The sequence below is a fragment of the Salmo trutta genome, chromosome 2 (assembly GCF_901001165.1).
Source record: "Salmo trutta chromosome 2, fSalTru1.1, whole genome shotgun sequence".
Classification (NCBI taxonomy): Eukaryota; Metazoa; Chordata; class Actinopteri; order Salmoniformes; family Salmonidae; genus Salmo; species Salmo trutta.
Genome location: NC_042958.1, coordinates 36,290,030 through 36,309,992, shown reverse-complemented (window position 1 = coordinate 36,309,992; position 19,963 = coordinate 36,290,030). Strand labels below are relative to the sequence as shown.

The 19,963-nt window shown below is 43.5% G+C and overlaps 1 protein-coding gene across 1 annotated transcript; it reads left to right on the top strand.

Moving 5' to 3' along the window:
- The first annotated feature begins 645 nt into the window (after window positions 1-645).
- On the top strand, window positions 646-19,000 carry LOC115154608 (delta-type opioid receptor-like). The gene is made up of 4 exons (XM_029701020.1): window positions 646-722; window positions 1,012-1,270; window positions 17,567-17,919; window positions 18,461-19,000. Exons 2-4 carry the CDS (start codon window positions 1,032-1,034, stop codon window positions 18,988-18,990), a joined length of 1,122 nt encoding a protein of 373 aa, XP_029556880.1. The 5' UTR covers window positions 646-722; window positions 1,012-1,031; the 3' UTR covers window positions 18,991-19,000.
- Window positions 19,001-19,963: the final 963 nt, after the last annotated feature.

Genomic DNA, 19,963 nt, shown 5'->3' with positions numbered 1-19,963 from the left:
GATTTAGTCAAGTCAGAGTATGACTCAGTAATCATCAGTACTGAAGCAATACAGAATAAAAGTACACCAATCAATTATAGACATCTATGGATATGATTACTGCTAAACAGTTGAAAGACCTGTGCTTAAGTGCTTCAATCGGCTTCCTGTTGTTTGTGTATCTGTTGAACTTATTTGAACCGAGGACCTATCATGCATCATATCCACTATGTAAATTACTGTGGAAACATTTTGGGCTGTATTAACCAGGTTTGACTTCTCCTTTGCTTTCTCCTCTGATTAGCTGTAATTAGTGTTTAGAGCTCATAGATCCTTGACATCCCTCAGGCTACCCAGAAGACTACAAACCGAGACTGAGACCCAGCATTTCCACTCACATCAGTTACAGCTTGTACATGCATTTCAGGACATACATAGAGTAGCCTATATTTACCTACATTACAGGATAGAGGGTAGGCAATATATCGCTATATGTCATATTCATATGGCACAGCATATGATTGTTCACAGTGCTGGGGGGCGGTTGTTGGGTATGCCACTGAGTGGGAGTGGCTCGAGTCTCCGCCGAGCCGCGGTGATGTGATTGTTGCTCACATACTCCACTCTACAAAGTTTGCCGAGCCATAACCTTCTGCAATCCAACAGCAAATATATTTTCGTTCAGCAAAAAATCCATATTCTACAAACACAAAAAAGGAACAGAAGGAACTAATATCCAGAGGGTAAGTTACCGAGGGCCCGGATGGGTGAAATTACGCATTATGGTTTAATTGTTAATATCACATTAAAAACAGGATTGATTTAACCTGTGTGTATATATATATATATATATATATATATATATATAAATTTGAACGGCATATAAGAAAAAGTTGGTTTAATTTAGAAACTATAATCTTTTGACGCATATCTTCAACTTTCTTACTGTTATTTTTTCTTCTTCTTACGGGCTTACTTCACGCATAGCCAACAGCCAGTCAAAGGCATATGCCCTTTTCTCCTTTTCGTTAGGTGGTCAAACATAACCAAAAATGGAAGCCACCCCGGTTGAAATTTTCAAAGACGATAAGTGCCTCTTGGCGCTCGCCGAGGACTGTTATATGAATTCTACTTCGCAGTCTGGATTTGCAGCAGGTCACAATCTGACTTTGGACTCTGACGGGGAAGATGAGTCAATGTCCCCAATAATCCCCATTATCACAGCTGTGTACTCCGTGGTGTTTGTGGTGGGCTTGGTGGGCAACTGCCTCGTCATGTATGTTATCGTCAGGTAAGGTTTATTATAATTGATTGCACACTCATCTCAATATTGCATTGATATCAATTGTCAATATATAGGCTATTGCTAAAGAGTTTAGGCAAATGAAGGGTTACACCAAGTATGCAAAAAATACAACATTTCAGTAAGATGCCCATGCATACACCTTACCACATTTTCGTACACAAAATTCAACTAAAAAGTGAAGATTTTTGAAACATTTGCAACACTTGTGAGCCACCCAGTGGCAGGTGCATGTTTAAACCTAATAGTACATTTACAATCACTATATGATTTGTTAGGATTTATTATTTTTGTTTCAATCATAACATACTGTACAGTTCTATTGGAGGGAAAATCCTTGTTGACTTTTGACCCTTTTTACAATTGGAACGCGACATCTGTTGGGGCAATGTTTAAAGGTGTTCTAAATGTGTCAATTAAATGTGTCAAGCCTATGAGAAATGGTGTTCTTTGGGCAGAGAGAAAGCGTTTTAATTGCATTTAAAACCAGTGGCTCTCTATCATGTTAATAGGGTTGCTTGCACCTCGTTGGGTTTTATTTATGGTGTGTAAAACAGATAAAACACTGCTGGTGTCATGCGCAGTGCACCAACGCCTCACAAAGTACTCCAGACTAGAGACAATTACCTCAAATTAGATTGATTGCACATTATCTTCCGGTGAGCAGAATTCCGTATTTTAGATGGACGTCCGCGTCAGAACATGCTCATTGGGCTGTCATCCACAGGCCCATTCCGTCACCTCCCCAAGTTAATTGCATTGATTAGTAAATAGCAATATACTCTCAGCTCTCTGTTTTATGTAGTCAGCTCAGTTTACAATTGATATATTTTTTATCTGATTGACTGATTTTTTCCCCCTTCTCAATAGAAGAAAATGTGCTATCAGAGCTGTGATTTATTGTAGTGCAGGCCTAGATTCAATCAGATCGAGCGTTAACCATTGATAATCAGCATTGGCCGACATCCGCATAGCAGATGTTTTGGCTGTGTTGGAGCTGACATATCGATGAGTGGCTGCTTTTGTTTGTCACAAACCACTCCCTTCCTTATTTTCCCTTGTATTTTCAAAACGGCAATGGTAAATGTAGGGTAATCTAGGGGGTAATCTATCGAAGATAGGAATAATGACTGTGTGAAATGGGAGAATGTCCAAGGTATTGATCCAAAAAAGCAACAGGCTCAACTAACTTCTAGTGGATCATGTGTATGGTAACTGACCAATAGTCTATAACACTATACTGTATGTACAATGCATTCGGAAAGTATTCAGACGCCTTCTCTTATTCCACAATTTTACGTTACAACCTTATTCTAAAATGTACACAAAATACCCCGTGATGACAAAGCGAAAACAGGTTTTTAGAAATGTTTGCAAATTCATAAAAAATAAAAAACAGAAAAACCTTATTTAAATAAGTATTCAGACCCTTTTCTATGAGACAAAATTGAGCTCAGGTGCATTCTGTTTCCATTGATCATTCTTCAGATGTTTCTACAGCTTGATTGGAGTCCACCTGTGTTAAATTCAATTCATTGGACATGATTTGGAAAGGCACACACCTGCCTATACAGGGTCCCACAGTTGACGGCGCATGTCAGAGCAAAACCGAAGCCATGAGGTCGAGGGAATTGTCCGAAGAGCTCCGAGACGGGATTGTGTTGAGGCGCAGATCTGGGGAAGGGTACCAAACATGTCTGCAGCATTGAAGGTCCCCAAGAACACAGTGGCCTCCATCATTCTTCAATGGAAGAAGTTTGGAACCACCAAGACTCTTCCTACAGCTGGACCCCAGCCAAACTGAACAATCGGGGGAGAAGGGCCTTGGTCAGGGAGGTGACCAAGAACCCGATGGTCACGCTGACAGAGCTCCAGAGTTCTGTGGAGATGGGAGAACCTTCCAGAAGGACAACCATCTCTGCAGCACTCCACCAATCAGGCCTTTATGGTAGAGTGGCCAGATGGAAGCCATTCCTCAGTAAAAGGCACATGACAGCCCTCTTGGAGTTTGCCAAAAGGCACCTAAAGGACTCTCAGACCATGAGAAACAAGATTCTCTGGTCTGATGGAACCAAGATTGAACTCTTTGGCCTGAATGCCAAGCGTCACGTCTGGAGGAAACCTTGCACCATCCCTACGGTGAAGCATGGTGGTGGCAGCATCATGCTGTGGGGATGTTTTTCAGGGACTGGGAGACTGGTCAGGGTTAGAGGTAAAGATGAATGGTGCAAAGTACAAAGAGATCATTGATGAAAACCTGATCCAGGGAGCACGTGAAGCTGTGGAGCTGAGCAGACGTTGACAAACCGAGCTCTTCAAAGTTATTCCATTATTACCTAAATAAAAACGTTGAAACAATACTCTAACATTGGCTGATAAATTGTGAAGTACTTACCTTCCCAAAGAGCCATGGACCTCCGGCCGAGAGGCAAGAAGGACGACCTAAACGTCGTTGATTCCCAAGATAATGCTATAGCTAGCAAGATTAGCATTGGCCCTCATAACTCAGACAACAGTTCCAGACTGTTGCTCTCGGCAGCCTCTTGTGAGCCTGCCGACATGCTTGCTACTCTCCTCCGGGAAATTCAGGATGGTAACAAAGAGCAGACGTAGCAATATCCGTGTGGTGGGATTGAAAGAAGACAGCGAGGGCCGTGACCCGGTCCATTTCTTCACTCAATGGATCCCGGATGTCCTAGGCATAATCAACTTCACCAAGCCATTGGAAATCGAACGCGCCCACAGAACATCAGCTACTAAACCCCGGCCAGATGAGCCCCCACGGGCCGTCCTGATCAGGTCCCTCTGTTTCCAGGACAGAGAGAAGATACTGCAACTCGCAAGAGCCTGAAGGGGACATCACCATCGATGGCAAGAGGGTCAGCCTTTTCCCGGATATGAGCGCGGATCTCGCCAGATGTCGCAAGCAGTTCAGACCTGCCGCCAAAGCACTGAAGGAGAAGAACATCACCGGATACCTCATCAACCCTGCGCGGATGAAAGTTCAGTACAAAGGCCGAAGCCATCTCTTCAACACACCGGAAGAAGTGCTCACTTTTCTCAAAGAACTGAACCACGTCTGAATCAGGAGGGTCTCTCTGGGGGATAAGATACAGTTTGTTTGTTTTTTCTTTTGTGTGCTGTCCTGGGACTGAACTGCTGATATCTTCTTGGAATTTGGATCTGTTTACCCCACTATCCGGTCGCTGTAATTGATTTGTACATTTTCAACTAACCGTTTTTTCCCGGGTGAGTCCTATTACATTTACAGGAGAAAATATTTTGGTTTAGTCAATATCCACTGGGCGAAGCAAATTAGTGGGCTTAGGCCCACTGCTTTCCCCCCCATTTATGTTTCTCCTCTCCTGAAAAGAGACTCAAGCAGCCCTTACTGTGGTCAGTAAATATTCAGCCATAAATGTCTATTCACAAAGTTTGTTTTCAACTTAGTTAGCTCTCAGGTTTTAGTTTACGCCAAGGTTTAGCTAGTAAGAGCAAGATGGATAGCGAGCAACAACGTATCTCTACAAGTGTATTCATGTTTGATTGTTGGGATTGTGGTTTTCGTCTGACAATCGGGCTTGGTGGGGTTTCTGTTTTTTTTATTTTTCTATGTTCATTGTTGTTTCCTTCCTAAAGAGACACATAGGTCACTTCAGTGTTCAAACTAAAGTTGAAATATTACTTGACTATTTACATATGAGAGATTTCCATTCGGCTATATATTTGAAACCCAACCTATGCTTAATCCACTAAAATATGTCACATTCAACGTAAAAGGTCTTAACAGCACGATTAAGAGGAAAATAGTCTACACATACCTTAAGAAATTAAAGGCTGACATTGTGTCTTTACAAGAAACACATCTTACAGCCAGCAAACACAAGAAATTGAAGAGGGAATGTGTAGGACAAGTTTTTGCATCCTCTTTTAACTCCAAAGCAAGAGGAACTGCAATTGTGATAAGTAGACACATCCCCTTCTGAGTCGGGAAGATTTGTTTTGGTGCAGGGGCATATGTTTTCGGAATCTTGGACCTTATTGAATATTTATGCTCCTAACTTCGATGACCATATGTTAATTCAGAATGTTTTCCTTCAGGTTGCTCAAGCACCACCAGGATGGCTACTGGCTGGAGGAGATTTACATTTTTGTTTAGATACAGTTCTTGATAGGTCCTCTGATAAACCCTCACTTTTTACCAAAGCTGGCAAGCTCACCATGTCATTCATGAATGATCTTAATTTGCTAGACATCTGGAAACAGTTGCACCCACAGGATAGGGACTACTCTTTTTATTCACACCCACACAACACACACACACACGCATAACTTTTTACTATCGACCCAACTGTTTCATAGAGTGTTAGATATCGAGTATCTCCCCATATTGCTTAGTGACCATTCTCCTCTGGTATTATCAATCTCCATTCCTACCAAGGTAAATGGAGCATATAGATGGAGACTAAATTCTACACTCCTGAAGCAACCTGAATTTTGTGCATTCATCAAGGAGCAGATCAATATTTTTACTTTGACAAACAAACTAGAGGTCGACCAATTTATCGGAATGGCCAATTAATTAGGGCCGATTTCAAGTTTTCATAACAATCGGTAATCTGCATTTTGGGACACCGATTTGTCGATTTTTATTTTATTTTTAACTGCCTTGTTCAGGGGCAGAACGACAGATTTTTACCTTGTCATCTCGGGGATTCGTTTTTGCAACCTTCCGGTTACTAGTCCAACGCTCTAACCACCTGCCTTACATTGCACTCCACGAGGAGCCTGCATGGCAGGCTCTCTACCTGTTACACGAGGGCAGCAAGAAGCCAAGGTAAGTTGCTAGCTAGCATTAAACTTATCTTATAAAAAACAATCAATCTTAACATAATCACTAGTTAACTACACATGGTTGAGGATATTACTAGTTTATCTAGCGTGTCCTGCGTTGCATATAATCGATGCGGTGCCGGTTAATTTCTCATTGAATCACAGCCTACTTCAACAAACGGGTGATGATTTAACAAGCGCATTTGCAAAAAAAGCACTAACGTTGCACCAATGTACCTAACCATAAACATCAATGCCTTTCTTTAAAATCAATACACAAGTATATATTTTTAAACCTGCATATTTAGTTAATATTGCCCTCTAACATGAATTTCTTATAACTAGGGAAATTGTGTCACTTCTCTTGCGTTCCGTGCAAGCAGTCAGGGTATATGCAGCAGTTTGGGCCGCCTGGCTCATTGCGAACTGTGTGAAGTCCATTTATTCCTAACAAAGGCCGTAATTAATTATGACATAACATTGAAGGTTGTACAATGTAACAGCAATATTTAGACTTAGGGATGCCATCCGTTAGATAAAATACGGAACGGTTCCGTATTTCACTGAAAGAATAAATGTTTTGTTTTCGAAATGATAGTTTCCAGATTCAACCATTTTAATGACCGAAGGCTCGTATTTCTGTGTGTTATTATTATGTTATAATTAAGTCTATGATTTGATAGAGCAGTCTGACTGAGCGATGGTAGGCACCAGCAGGCTCGTAAGCATTCATTCAAACAGCACCTTCGTGCGTTTGCCAGCAGCTCTTCGCAATGCTTCAAGCATTGTGCTGTTTATGACTTCAAGCCTATCAACTCCCGAGATTAGGCTGGTGTAACCGATGTGAAATGGCTAGCTAGTTAGCGGGGTGCGCGCTAATAGCGTTTCAAACGTCACTCGCTCTGAGACTTGAGTAGTTGTTCCCCTTGCTCTGCATGTGTAATGCTGCTTCGAGGGTGGCTGTTGTTGATGTGTTCCTGGTTCGAACCCAGGTAGGAGCGAGGAGAGGGACGGAAGCTATACTGTTACACTGGCAATACTAAAGTGCCTATAAGAACATCCGATAGTCAAAGGTATATGAAATACAAATTGTATAGAGAGAAATAGTCCTATAATTCCTATAATAACTATAACCTAAAACGTCTTATCTGGGAATATTGAAGACTCATGTTAAAAGGAACCACCAGCTTTCATATGTTCTCATGTTCTGAGCAAGGAACTTAAATGTTAGCTTTTTTACATGGCACATATTGCACTTTTACTTTCTTCTCCAACACTGTTTTTGCATTATTTAAACCAAATTGAACATGTTTCATTATTTATTTGAGGCTAAATTGATTTTATTGATGTATTATATTAAGTTAAAATAAGTGTTCATTCAGTATTGTTGTAATTGTCATTATTACAAATACCTTTAAAAAATCGGCCGATTAATCGGTATCGGCTTTTGTGGGCCCCCAATAATTGGTATCGGCGTTGAAAAATCATAATCGGTCGACCTCTAAAACAAACCCTCCTCTCCTGACAGTTTAATTCTTTGGCACACATTGAAAGCCTATCTGAGGGGACAGATCATTTCCTATACTTAAAGGTTGAAGAGAAAACACGGTGCGGAACTGAATGTCCTTGAATCGGAAATCTCTGAGCTAGAGAGAACCTACCAAGAGGCCCGACTAAAGACCTATACAGGCTTTTGATAAATGAAAAACTTAAATATAATACTCTGAACACATATCAGGCTGAGAGGGCCATCACTAAATCAAAACAGCATTACTACGAGCTTGGAGAGAAAGCACACAAAGTATTGGCATGGCAACTGAAAGCAGAGGAAAGTAAGAGGACAATTAATGCTATAGAAACTCTTACTAATAAGATATCTTTCGACCCTACTGAAATGAATGATACTTTTAAGAAATACTACGAAGACCTCTACACTTCCCAATCAAGCGATGATCTATCAGAGATCAACTCATTTCTCTCCCCTCTCAACCTCCCATGCCTGTCAGAGGAAGACAGAGAGCGCCTGAGGGAACAGTTCTCAGTTCCTGAATTGATGAAGGCCATTAAATCCTTACCTTCTAATAAATCTCCTGGGGAGGATGGCAGCACTCCAGAGTTCTATAAAGAATTTAGGGAGCTGTTGGTCCCCTACCTTATGGAGGTACTTAAAAAAGCCGGGGAAGACAACTGCTTTCCAGAGTCTTTCTCTCAAGCAGTGATTACTGTAATCCACAAGAAAGGGAAAAACCCGCTAAAGTGCGCCTCCTATAGACCAATCTCTCTCCTTAACACAGATTGTAAACTGGTCACCAATCTCTCTCCTTAACACAGATTGTAAACTGGTCACCAATCTCTCTCCTTAACACAGATTGTAAACTGGTCACCAAGATGCTATCTAAGAGACTGAGTCATGTCTTCTCCTGTTGGTCAACCCGGATCAGACTGGCTTCAGAATTAATAGATTGTCCTCCAATAATCTCAGAAGGTTCTTTGATATAATTCACCTTGCTAACAAAAACAAAATACCTGGTGTCGCAGTCTCCCTCGACGCTGAAAAGGCCTTTGATAGGGTTGAATGGCCATACCTCTTTCGCGTCTTGGAAAAGTTTGTTTTAGGTACCGTGTTTGTAAATTTAATAAAATCACTCTACAAATCTCCTAAAGCTAGGATTGCTACCAATGTGATTACTTCCTCCTCTTTCCCTCTCTATAGGGGGAACAGACAAGGTTTCCCATTTAGCCCCCACCTCTTTGCCCTCGCCATCGACCCGTTGGCTGAGACTATTAGAACGTGCCCTGACAAACATGGCTTTGAGGTGGGCCCCATACCGATAAGTTATCACTCTTTGCGGATTACCTTATCTTATTTCTAGCGAACCAAGATCACTCCCTCTCTCACTTGCAGATCCTACTACAATGTTATAGTTCTTTCTCTGGATATAAGGTCAATTTTGATAAAAGCGAAATCTTACCGTTGTCTGTCTTTGACCACCATACCATCAAGCACAAGTTTCCTTTTAGATGGTCACCTATGGGCTTCACATATTTGGGCATAATGGTGGATGGTAACCTGAAGAACCTCTATAAACTCAATCTGGCCAGCTTGTTGCAAAAGGTGGAGGGTAACCTGAAGAACCTCTATAAACTCAATCTGGCCAGCTTGTTGCAAAAGGTGGAGGGTAACCTGTGTAAATGGATGGACTTGCCTCTCACTCTACTGGGTAGAATCAATGTAATTAAAATGAATGTCCTGCCCAGATTTCTATATTTGTTGTAATCTCTCCCTATCCCTGTTCCCGCAGCATTCTGTTCCTCTCTCGACAAGCTGACCAGACGGTTTATCTGGCACGGCAAAACCCCTAGGGTTGGCCTGTATAAACTGACGCTTGATTACGGTCAAGGGGGCTTCAACCTCCCCAATTTTACAATGTACTACTGGGCTGCACAGTCTAGGTTTCTGGCTCAGAGGTTTGACAATGGTCCCTCTCCCTCATGGTTGAACATTGAGAAGTTTGAGGTAAATGACGACACTGGGGCAGAATTGTTTTACAAATGGGACAGAAAATCTATAAAAACCATCACAGACAACCCTTTAATCATACATTCTGTCCTGGCATGGTGTAAACTGCATGAGCTGTTCAGACGAGAGGGATTTCTTTCCCCTAAAACCCCTTTATGTAACAATAGATTGATTCCTATGTTTTTCCAGAATAGTAACTTTAGACCATGGTCTGATAAGGGGATCACTCTTCTGGAACATTGTTATCAGGATGTTCTTATGTCTTTTGATCAGCTGAAACAGAAATACCACTTGCCTAACAGGGACTTCTTTAGCTACCTACAACTACAACACTTTATTAGGGTGACTCTCAAGGGACAATGGAACCTACCTAAGATGTCACCTATTGAACAACTCTGCCACACAGACCAACCACTGTTCAATACCATTTCCTGTGTTTACGATGCTCTTATGTCAGGACTAACACTGCCTGAGCTAGATAAACCCCGACTTAGATGGGAAAATGATCTGGGTATTAATCTTGATGAGGGTCTATGGAGTGACCTATGCAGGGATGGTGTTACTTCCACATTGAACTCCAGATACAGACTGATCCAGTTTAATTTCCTCCATCAGCTCTATATCACCCCATCTAGACTGCACAAGTTCAACTCTGATATCTCCTCCCTATGTTTTAGATGTGGCTCAGATGAAGGAACATTCCTCCATTCCACTTGGCAGTGTTCAAAACTACACGGTTTCTAGCAGGGGGTATGCGATACCATATCCTCAATTCACGGGGTTGCATTCCCTTTAGACCCGGAGGTCTGTCTACTGGGTAACTTTACTAACTCCAATCTTAGGCAAAGCCATACTATAAAGCTAACAGAAATATTGCTAGCGATTGCCAAGAAATGTATTGCCTTGAAATGCAAATCGGATTCCCCCCTGACAGTTGCAATGTGGCTATTGGAAGTTAATAGTTGTATCCCAATGGAGAAAATCACTTACTGCTTGAGGAATAAATTAGAGACATTTTACAGAATTTGGCAACCTTTTATTGACTATATGGAGAATCTCCCCTCACATCACATTGATTGAGTCTCTATATAATCCTCACATAATGTTTCACACATAATGTATAATATGTAGAATACGGCAGGTGAACATATGAATCAATGTCTCATTATTATTATTTTTTATTAAACTTTTTTTTTACACTTGTCTGTTACTGTCACTTTGTCATATTGTTGTCTAATATCTTTTCACTTTTGTTTTGAATGTTCTTAATTGGAAAATGCAAAAATAAAATATATATATAAAAATAAAAGAAACCTGCTCCAGGACACTCAGGTTTACTGTCCAACAGGACAACGACCCTAAGCACACAGCCAAGACAACGCAGGAGTGGCTTCAGGACAAGTCTTTGAATGTCCTTGAGTGGCCCAGCCAGAGCTCAGACTTGAACACAATCAAACATCTCTGGAGAGACCTGAAAATAGCTGTGTAGCAACGCTCCCTATCCAACCTGACAGAGCTTGAGAGGATCTTTGTCACGACTTCTTCCGAAGTCGGTTCCTCTCCTTGTTCGGGGGGTGTTCGGCGGTCGACGTCACCAGTCTTCTAGCCATCGCCGATCGATTTTTCATGTTCCAGTTGTTTTGTCTGGTTGGTCTACTCACCTGGTTTCATTTCCCTAATTACATGTTGTATATGTTCCCTCTGTTTCCACCATGTCCTTGTCGGGAATTGTTTATTGTACGTTTGTGTGCCTTTGTGTGACTGGTGCGTTACTGGTTTTGTGCCCATGTATTTGTTGTTTTTGTATACCGGTAGTTATGAATATTAAACGGCTCCGGCTATATACCAAGTTCTGCTCTCCTGTGCTTGACTTCCCTGCCACCAGTTACGCACCCCTGGCAATCTTTAGAGAAGAATGGGAGAAACTCCCCAAATACAGGTGTGCCAAGCTTGTAGCATCATACCTAAGAAGACTTGGCTGTAATTGCTGCCAAAGGTGCTTCAACAAAGTACAGAGTATAGGGTCTGAATACTTATGTAAATATCATATCCGGTTTTTTTTTATATATATAATATTTGCAAACATTTCTAAAACCCGTTTTTGCTTTGTCATTGTGGGGCGTTGTGTGTAGATTGAACAGGGGAAAAAATCTATTCAATCCATTTTAAAATAAGGCTGTAACGTAACAAAATGTGGAAAAAGTCAAGGGGTCTGAATACCTTCCGAATGCACTGTATATATGGTTATAGTCATTTCAGATCTTAAAGATTAAGTTATTTAAAGGGACAATCTGGGATTCAAACAACAACAAAGGGCCACCCCACCCCTTTTTGGGGTAAACAGCTGAGGAATAGGGCTCGAGAAATGTAACCACACTCATATGAAACAGAGTGATGGATGACCATCCATGAGATCAGCATTTTTGTTTTGAAGTTGAGACACCTACTGACAGTTTAATTAAACTTTTGAGACATTTATAAGTTATCCTATTTTCTTCAAGAATCAATGGCTATATTCACCGAGTGTATAAAACACTAGGAACACCTTCCTAATATTGAGTTGCACCCCCTTTTGCCCTCAGAACAGCCTCAAAGGACTCTACAAGGTGTCTAAAGAGTTCCACAGGGATGCTGGCCCATGTTGACTCCAATGCTTCCCACAGTTGTGTGAAGTTGGCTGGATGTCCTTTGGGTGGTGGACCATTCTTGATATGTGAAAAACCCAGCAGCGTTGCAGTTCTTGACACACTCAAACCAGTGCGCCTGGCACCTACTACCATACCCAATTTAAAGGCACTTAAATGATTTGTCTTGCCCATTCACCCTCTGAATGGCACACATACACAATCCACGTCTCAACTGTCTCAAGGCTTAAACATCATTATTGTCTCCTCCCTTCATCTACACTTTTTGAAGTGGATTAAATAGGTGACATCAATAAGGGATCATCGCTTTCACCTGGATTCACTTGGTCAGTCTATGTCATGGAAAGAGCATGTTTGTACACTCAGTGTATAATGTATTTAAAAGTCAAAACATGTATTTACCAATCCCAGATTGCCACTTTAAAGTATAAACCGTTTAAAGTAGATCACTTACGTGTTTGGGACACAATTTAAAAGTATGACAGCTGCTAAGCTAGCCCTGCCAAGTGTCATTTTCTCCCCTAGTTACAGATATAGTTTTTCAGAGATATCAAAAGACCTTGTATGATAATTTTGTATTACTTTTAGTCTGCCTCGTGTTGTTGGGATTATCAATAGAAATAAAAATCACCAGCTCAGATGATGGCAAGACAGACCCTTTTCCTGCGGTCGAATGACAAAATCGCCCTCTAGTGGCCTCATGGATGGAACGTTATTCATATTTTTCATAATTAATAAACATTATTTCTTTTTTAAATGCTGAAAATCCAGTATTTCTCTGTCAAACGGTTTGGTTATATTTCAGTCTTTTGTGATGTATATAAAGTGTAATATTGGGATGAAAACTCAAAATGTAATACATTTCAACTCTAATATGGTACATGTGTATTCTTTTTTTAAGACCATAACCTTGTGTGTGAGGTGTATACTTTTGTTTCAATGTAAATCTGTTTAAGACTACCAAGAAATCCTCTGTGTGACTCTGATTTAGCCCACTGCAGTAAAAGGTTTTAACAGATGGAAAAGTTTTCCATTGGGTTTCATTTCGTTTTTTCATCAGCTGTCGATAACAATAATCGCCTGGGTTCAAAAACTATTTGAAATCTTTCAAATACTGTTGGCATTTGCTGTAGTCTAGCCTTCTTCAAACCTCTCCACGGGAACCCCCAGCCATTCTATGTACAGTGCCTTCAGAAAGTATTCATACACCTTGATTTATACCACATTTTGTTGTGTTACAGCCTGAGTTCAAAATGGTTGAAATATATTTTTTATCTACACACAATACTCCATAATGATAAAGTGAAAACATGTTTTCAGAAGTGTTTGCTAATTTATTGAAAATGAAATACAGAAATACAGTATCTCATTTACATAAGTATTCACACCACTGAGTCAATGCATTTTAGAATCACTTTTGGCAGCGATTACTGCTGAGTCTTTCAGGGTAAGTCTAAGAGCGTTGCACACCTGGATTGTACAAAATTTGCACATCATTTTATTAATTCCTCAAGTTCTGTCAAGTTGGTTGTTGGTCATTGCTAGACAGCCATTTTCAAGTCTTGCCATTGATTTTCAAGCCGATTTAAGTCAAAACTGTAACTAGGCCACTCTCGAACATTCAATGTCGTCTTGGTAAGCAACTCCGGTGTATATTTGGCCTTGTGTTTTAGGTTATTGTTCTGCTGAAAGGTGAATTCATCTCCCAGTGTCTGGTGAAAAGCAGACCTAATGTAACGGCCGTTGCTCAAATGAGACCAAGGTGCAGCGGAGGATGTGTTCATCTTACAAGATTTTAATAACCGAATGAACACTATACAAAAAGAACCAAAAAACGACCAGCAACAGTTCTGTCAGGAACAAACTAAACAGAAAACATTCACCCACAAACCCCAAAGGAAAAACAGGCTGCCTATGTATGACTCTCAATCAGCAACAACGATCTACACCTGTTCCTGATTGAGAGCCATACACGGCCGAAACAAAGAAAACCACCAACATAGAAAAAGAAACCTTGAACGCCCACCCATGTCACACCCTGGCCTAACCAAAAATAGAGAACAAAAAACCCTCTCTATGGCCAGGGCGTTACAGTTTCCCCCCCCCCCCCCAAGGTGCGGACTCCGGCCGCAAAACCTGACTCTAAAGGGGAGGGTCCGGGTGGGCCTTCCTACGGCGCCGGCTCTGGTGCGGGACGTGGACCCCGCTCCACCCTCGGCTTAGCCCACTTGGGTGGCGTCCCTGGCTGTGCCGGAGGACTGGCGGGCGGCCCTGGCGGCTCCGGACTGGCGGGCGACCCTGGCGGCTCCGGACAGGCGGGCGACCCTGGCGGCTCCGGACAGGCGGGCGACTCTGGCGGCTCCGGACATGCGGGCGACTCTGGCGGCTCCGCACAGGCGGGCGACTCTGGCGGCTCTGCACAGGCGGGCGACTCTGGCGGCCCCGGACAGGCGGGCGGCTCTGGCGGCTCCGAACAGGCGGGCGGCTCTGGCGGCTCCGGACTGGCGGGCGGCTCTGGCCCAGGATTCACCAGGCTGGGGAGACATGCAGGAGGCCTGGCTCTGGGCGCAGGCACAGGACTCACCAGGCTGGGGAGACCCACTGGAGGCCTGGTCCGAGGAGGAGGCACAGGATAGACCAGGATGGGGAGACCCACTGGAGGCCTGGTCCGAGGAGGAGGCACAGGAGAGACCAGGATGGGGAGACCCACTGTAGGCCTGGTCCGAGGAGGCACAGGATAGACGGGCTGTGGGGGAGCACTGGAGTTCTGGTGCGTAGGCTTGCCACCCCTACTCCAGGCTGAATGCCCACTCTTGCCCGGCACGGGCGGAGCGCAGGCATAGGACGAACTGAGCCCTCCCAGCGCCCCAGAGACACAGTGCACAGAGCCGGCGCAGGATAGCCTGGACCAAAACGGCGCACTGGAGACCAGACACGCTGAGCTGGCACAATCTGCCCTGGCTCGATGCCCACACTCGCATGGCACTTGCGGGGGGCTGACCTATAGCGCACCGGGCTATGAGCGCGCACTGGAGACACCGTGCGCTTCACAGCATAACACGGTGCCTGACCAGTACCACGCTGCTTCCGGTAGGCACGGGGAGTTGGCCCAGAATTCCATCCTGGCTCTGCCACACTCCCCGTGTGCCCCCCCCCAAAAAATGTTTTGGGGCTGCCTCTCGTGCCTGTTGCGCTCCCTTGCCTCATACCATCGCCTCTCCGCTCTCGCTGCCTCGATCTCCCACTGCGGGCGGTGATACTCCCCAGCTTGAGCCCATGGTCCTGCCCCGTCCAAAATTTCCTCCCAAGTCCAGGAGTCCATAATGCTCATCTCCTGGTGCTGCTCCTTCCTCCGCTGCTTGGTCCGTTGTTGGTGGGTGAATCTGTAATGGTCGTTGCTCAAATGAGACCAAGGTGCAGCGGAGAATGTGTTCATCTTACAAGATTTTAATAACCGAATGAACACTATACAAAAAGAACCAAAAAACGACCAGCAACAGTTCTGTCAGGAACAAACTAAACAGAAAACATTCACCCACAAACCCCAAAGGAAAAACAGGCTGCCTATGTATGACTCTCAATCAGCAACAATGATCTACACCTGTTCCTGATTGAGAGCCATACACGGCCGAAACAAAGAAAACCACCAACATAGAAAAAGAAACCTAGAACGCCCACCCATGTCACACCCCGGCCTAACCAAAAATAGAGAACAAAAAACCCTCTCTATGGCCAGGGCGTTACACGTAACCAGGTTTTCTTCTATGATTTTGCCTCTGCTTAGCTCCATTTAGTTTCTTTTTTATCCTGAAAACTCCCCAGTCCTTAACGATTACATTCATAGCCATAACATGATGCAGCCACCACTATGCTTGAAAATATGGAGAGTGGTACTCAGTAATGTGTTCTATTGGATTTGCCCCAAACATAACACTTTGTATTCAGGACAAAAAGTGAATTGCTTTGCCACATTCTTTGCAGTATTACTTTAGTGCCTTGTTGCAAACAGGATGCATGTTTTGGAATATTTTTATTCTGTACAGGCTTCCTTCTTTCACTCTCAATTAGGTTAGTATTGTGGACTAACTACAACATCGTTGATCCATCCTCAGTTTTCTCCTATCACAGCCATTCAACTCAGTAACTACTTTAAAGTCACCATTGGCTTCATGGTGCAATCCTTGAGCGGTTTCCTTCCTCTCCGGCAACTGAGTTAGGAAGGACGCGTGTATCTTTGCAGTGACTGGGTTTATTGATACACCATCCAAAGTGTAATTAATAACTTCACCATGCTCAAAGGGATATTCAATGTCTGTTTTTGTATTACCCATCTACCAATAGGTGCCCTTCTTTGCGAGGCATTGGAAAACCTACCCTGTCTTTGTGGTTGAAACTGCGTTTGAAATTCACTGCTCGACTAAGGGACCTTACAGATAATTGTATGTGTGGGGTACAGAGATGAGGTAGTCATTCAAAAATCATGTTAAACTATTATTGCACAAAGAGTGAGTCCATGCAACTTATTATTTGACATGCACGTTTTTTTTTACTACTGAACTTATTTAGGATTGCCATAACAAAGGGGTTGAGTACCTACTGACTCAAGACATTACAGCTTCACATTTTTTATTAATTTGTAAAACATTCTAAAAACAACTCCACTTTGACATTATGGGGTATTGTGTGTAGGCCACTTGCACAAAATCTCAATTTAATAAAAATGAAATACAGGCTGTAAACAATCAAATTCAAGGGGCGTGAATAAAGTGGGCGTGGCGAAACAAGTGGGTGGATCATCGGTGGATCATCAACGCTCTTTGATTGGTTAGACTGTTTTGATTGAGCGGTCTTGTTTTTAGTTTCTAAATGTGATTTCATTGGTCAGTTCCTGTGTGGTGATACTGATGGTTTGTCAGGACAGTTGCAGTCACGCAAAACGGTCTCTAAATTCTGGCCATTTAGCTGTTCGCTTTCCATACACCCACTTGTGTTGATACGCCTGTATATGTTGACACACGCATGTTCCGGCAGCCATGTTGACTTCCAGTTACCCATGAGTCAAATGTCTGGGGGTCCCTGAGGAGAGATTTGAAAAAGACTTCTCTAGTCTGCTAGATGGACGAGGTTAGCACTCGTCACTATTCTATTCTTTCCACTGTGCCATGCAGGCAAGCTCAATCAAGCCCAGATAGAGTATTTAAGATGATTTCAAAAAGTATTTAAACTCAGGTATGGACCTTACACATTCTACCCTACATTATTTACTCTATGCTGTTTTTGAAACAGGTATACAAAGATGAAGACGGCCACCAACATTTACATATTCAACCTGGCTCTGGCCGACGCCCTGGTCACCACGACAATGCCTTTCCAGAGCACCGACTACCTGTTGAACTCGTGGCCGTTTGGCGAGGTGGTGTGTAAGGTGTTCATATCCATCGACTACTACAACATGTTCACCAGCATCTTCACCCTGACCATGATGAGTGTGGACCGCTATGTGGCCGTGTGCCACCCGGTCAAAGCCCTGGATTTCCGGACACCCATCAATGCCAAGATGATCAACGTGTGTATCTGGATGCTGTCGTCGGCAGCCGGGATACCAGCACTGCTACTGGGGGGCACCCAGACCAACAATGGTGAGAACGCACGCAGACACACACACAGTCATGAAGCACGCACACAAAAGAATGCATGCGCATGGATCCACACACGCACACATTTCCGAAGAGAACATCATGAAAATTTGATGCACAGTTTAAGCTGGTTCATTTTATCTCTGTTTGAGGGAATCAAAGTGCAGAAGTGCCCATCTAATCTCAGAACATAATACACCTAATACACCCCCATTTCAGACCTATTTTGTAGAGGGGAAGAATTATCAATCTAAGCTATGAGCTTGCCATTATCTTAAAACCATATATTATTGTTTCTAAATACAGATTAAGCTGTGAATAAGTGGGAAAAAGTGGATGTTCCCTTTTGAGTTTGACTTGCTAGCTGGCTGACTTGCTAGCTGGCTGGCACCGCAGAGTGAGAGATGAACCAGACACAAAGGGAAATGTATGTGTTCTCAGAACACTTTGTATGAGCCTAGGTGCATTTCATCAGTGCTCTCTCTTTCTTGACCTCCTCTCTCCTCTCCTCTCTCTTTCTCTTCTCCCATCTCTCTCCCTCTAGGCACCACGGAGTGTGCCTTACAATTCCCGGAGCCATACGTGTACTGGGACACCCTGATGAAGATCTGTGTGTTTGTGTTTGCCTTCGTGGTGCCCGTGCTCATCATCACCGTGTGCTACTCCCTGATGGTGCTACGACTCAAGAGCGTGCGTCTCCTCTCGGGCTCCCGGGAGAAGGACCGCAACCTGCGACGCATCACCCGCCTGGTCATGGTGGTGGTGGTGGTATTTGTAGTGTGCTGGACGCCCATCCACATCTTCATCCTGGTCAAGGCACTGGTGAGCGTTCCAGAGACCACCGCCGTTATGGCCGCCTACTTCTTCTGCGTAGCACTGGGCTACACCAACAGCAGCCTCAACCCCGTCCTCTACGCATTCCTGGATGAGAACTTCAAGAGGTGCTTCAGGGACTTCTGCATCCCGACAAAGCTGAAGAAGGGGGACAAGGGGTCGGGTAAAAACGACACTGTAAGGTCCGCAGAGGCCCCAGTTCCACTGGTGAACCCACACGGGACTAGAAAGCCTGCATGACTAGCCATGGAAGTGTCTTTCATTTCTCAAGTTGGAAAGGAAGACTCTAATGATCTGGGCCTAACCCAAGCGATATCAGGAATGTGAGCACAGCAGTGCTACTGTTCCTCTGTAAATAGCTCAGACTAGATGACTGGTGTTCCATTGTTTCTCTTTCAGTTATTTGTTTCTATCTCACAATGGAGATTCGCTAGGATCACCTACTCTCGGAAGAACCTATCAAAAGCGGTTGTTGGAGACCGAGCCATAGAGTGGTGAATGAAGTGAGCACCTCACCTCCTTTAAAGGAGCCACTCTCCCGCCCTCTGGTTATTCTCGCCTCTCTTCCACACGAAGAGTATTACTCTCTAGCTCACCTCAGATCAACAGGATCTCTGTTTTCCTGCTTAACGGCTCAAGTGAACTGTGAAGGATATCGCTGCTGAGCGTAGGTCTTCAGACTCTGTCAAGAGGTTGAGTACTAACCGGAAGGTTTTTGTTTTGTGCAGAAATGTGTTTTCTACTTCTCTGTCTCTGTTGGTAGCTAGCTTCATGGCTAGCTATTGAAACTTGGTTAGCCAACGCTGCAAGGCTAACTTGGCTATCTCGCTGAGAGCCAAGCTAATCTCAATAGCAGATCCTACCTGCAACACGATAGCATTGCTAGCTCCTTTCTCTCGTCTTGTGCCCCCACTAGGTTTCCTCCAGCCAGCACTGAGCTAGCCACGCCACACTTTCACCAAGAGGTAGCTAGCTAACACCCCACTAGCCTTGGCTATGCGTACTACTGTGCTCATTATTGCTAGCTGTTAGCCACAAGGCTTCTAACTAGTTAGCTTATTACGCTGTTTACATGAGCTACTATTTCCTAGCCACCAGCTGCAAGGCTTTTAATTAGCTAGCCTATGCCGTCTACACATTGTTCTTACAAAAGGTGTTGCTTTGTCCCCCTAGCCAACCCTAGCAAGTTCCAAAAAGTAAAAAAAAATGTTTT

Excerpts from the sequence above, each read along its gene's own strand:
- LOC115154608 (XM_029701020.1), top strand. The coding sequence starts at position 1,032 with ATGGAAGCCACCCCGGTTGAAATTTTCAAAGACGATAAGTGCCTCTTG. Across the intron at positions 1,271-17,566 it reads GTCATGTATGTTATCGTCAG|GTATACAAAGATGAAGACGG; the intron begins GTAAGGTTTATT and ends TTTTTGAAACAG. Across the intron at positions 17,920-18,460 it reads GGGCACCCAGACCAACAATG|GCACCACGGAGTGTGCCTTA; the intron begins GTGAGAACGCAC and ends CTCTCCCTCTAG.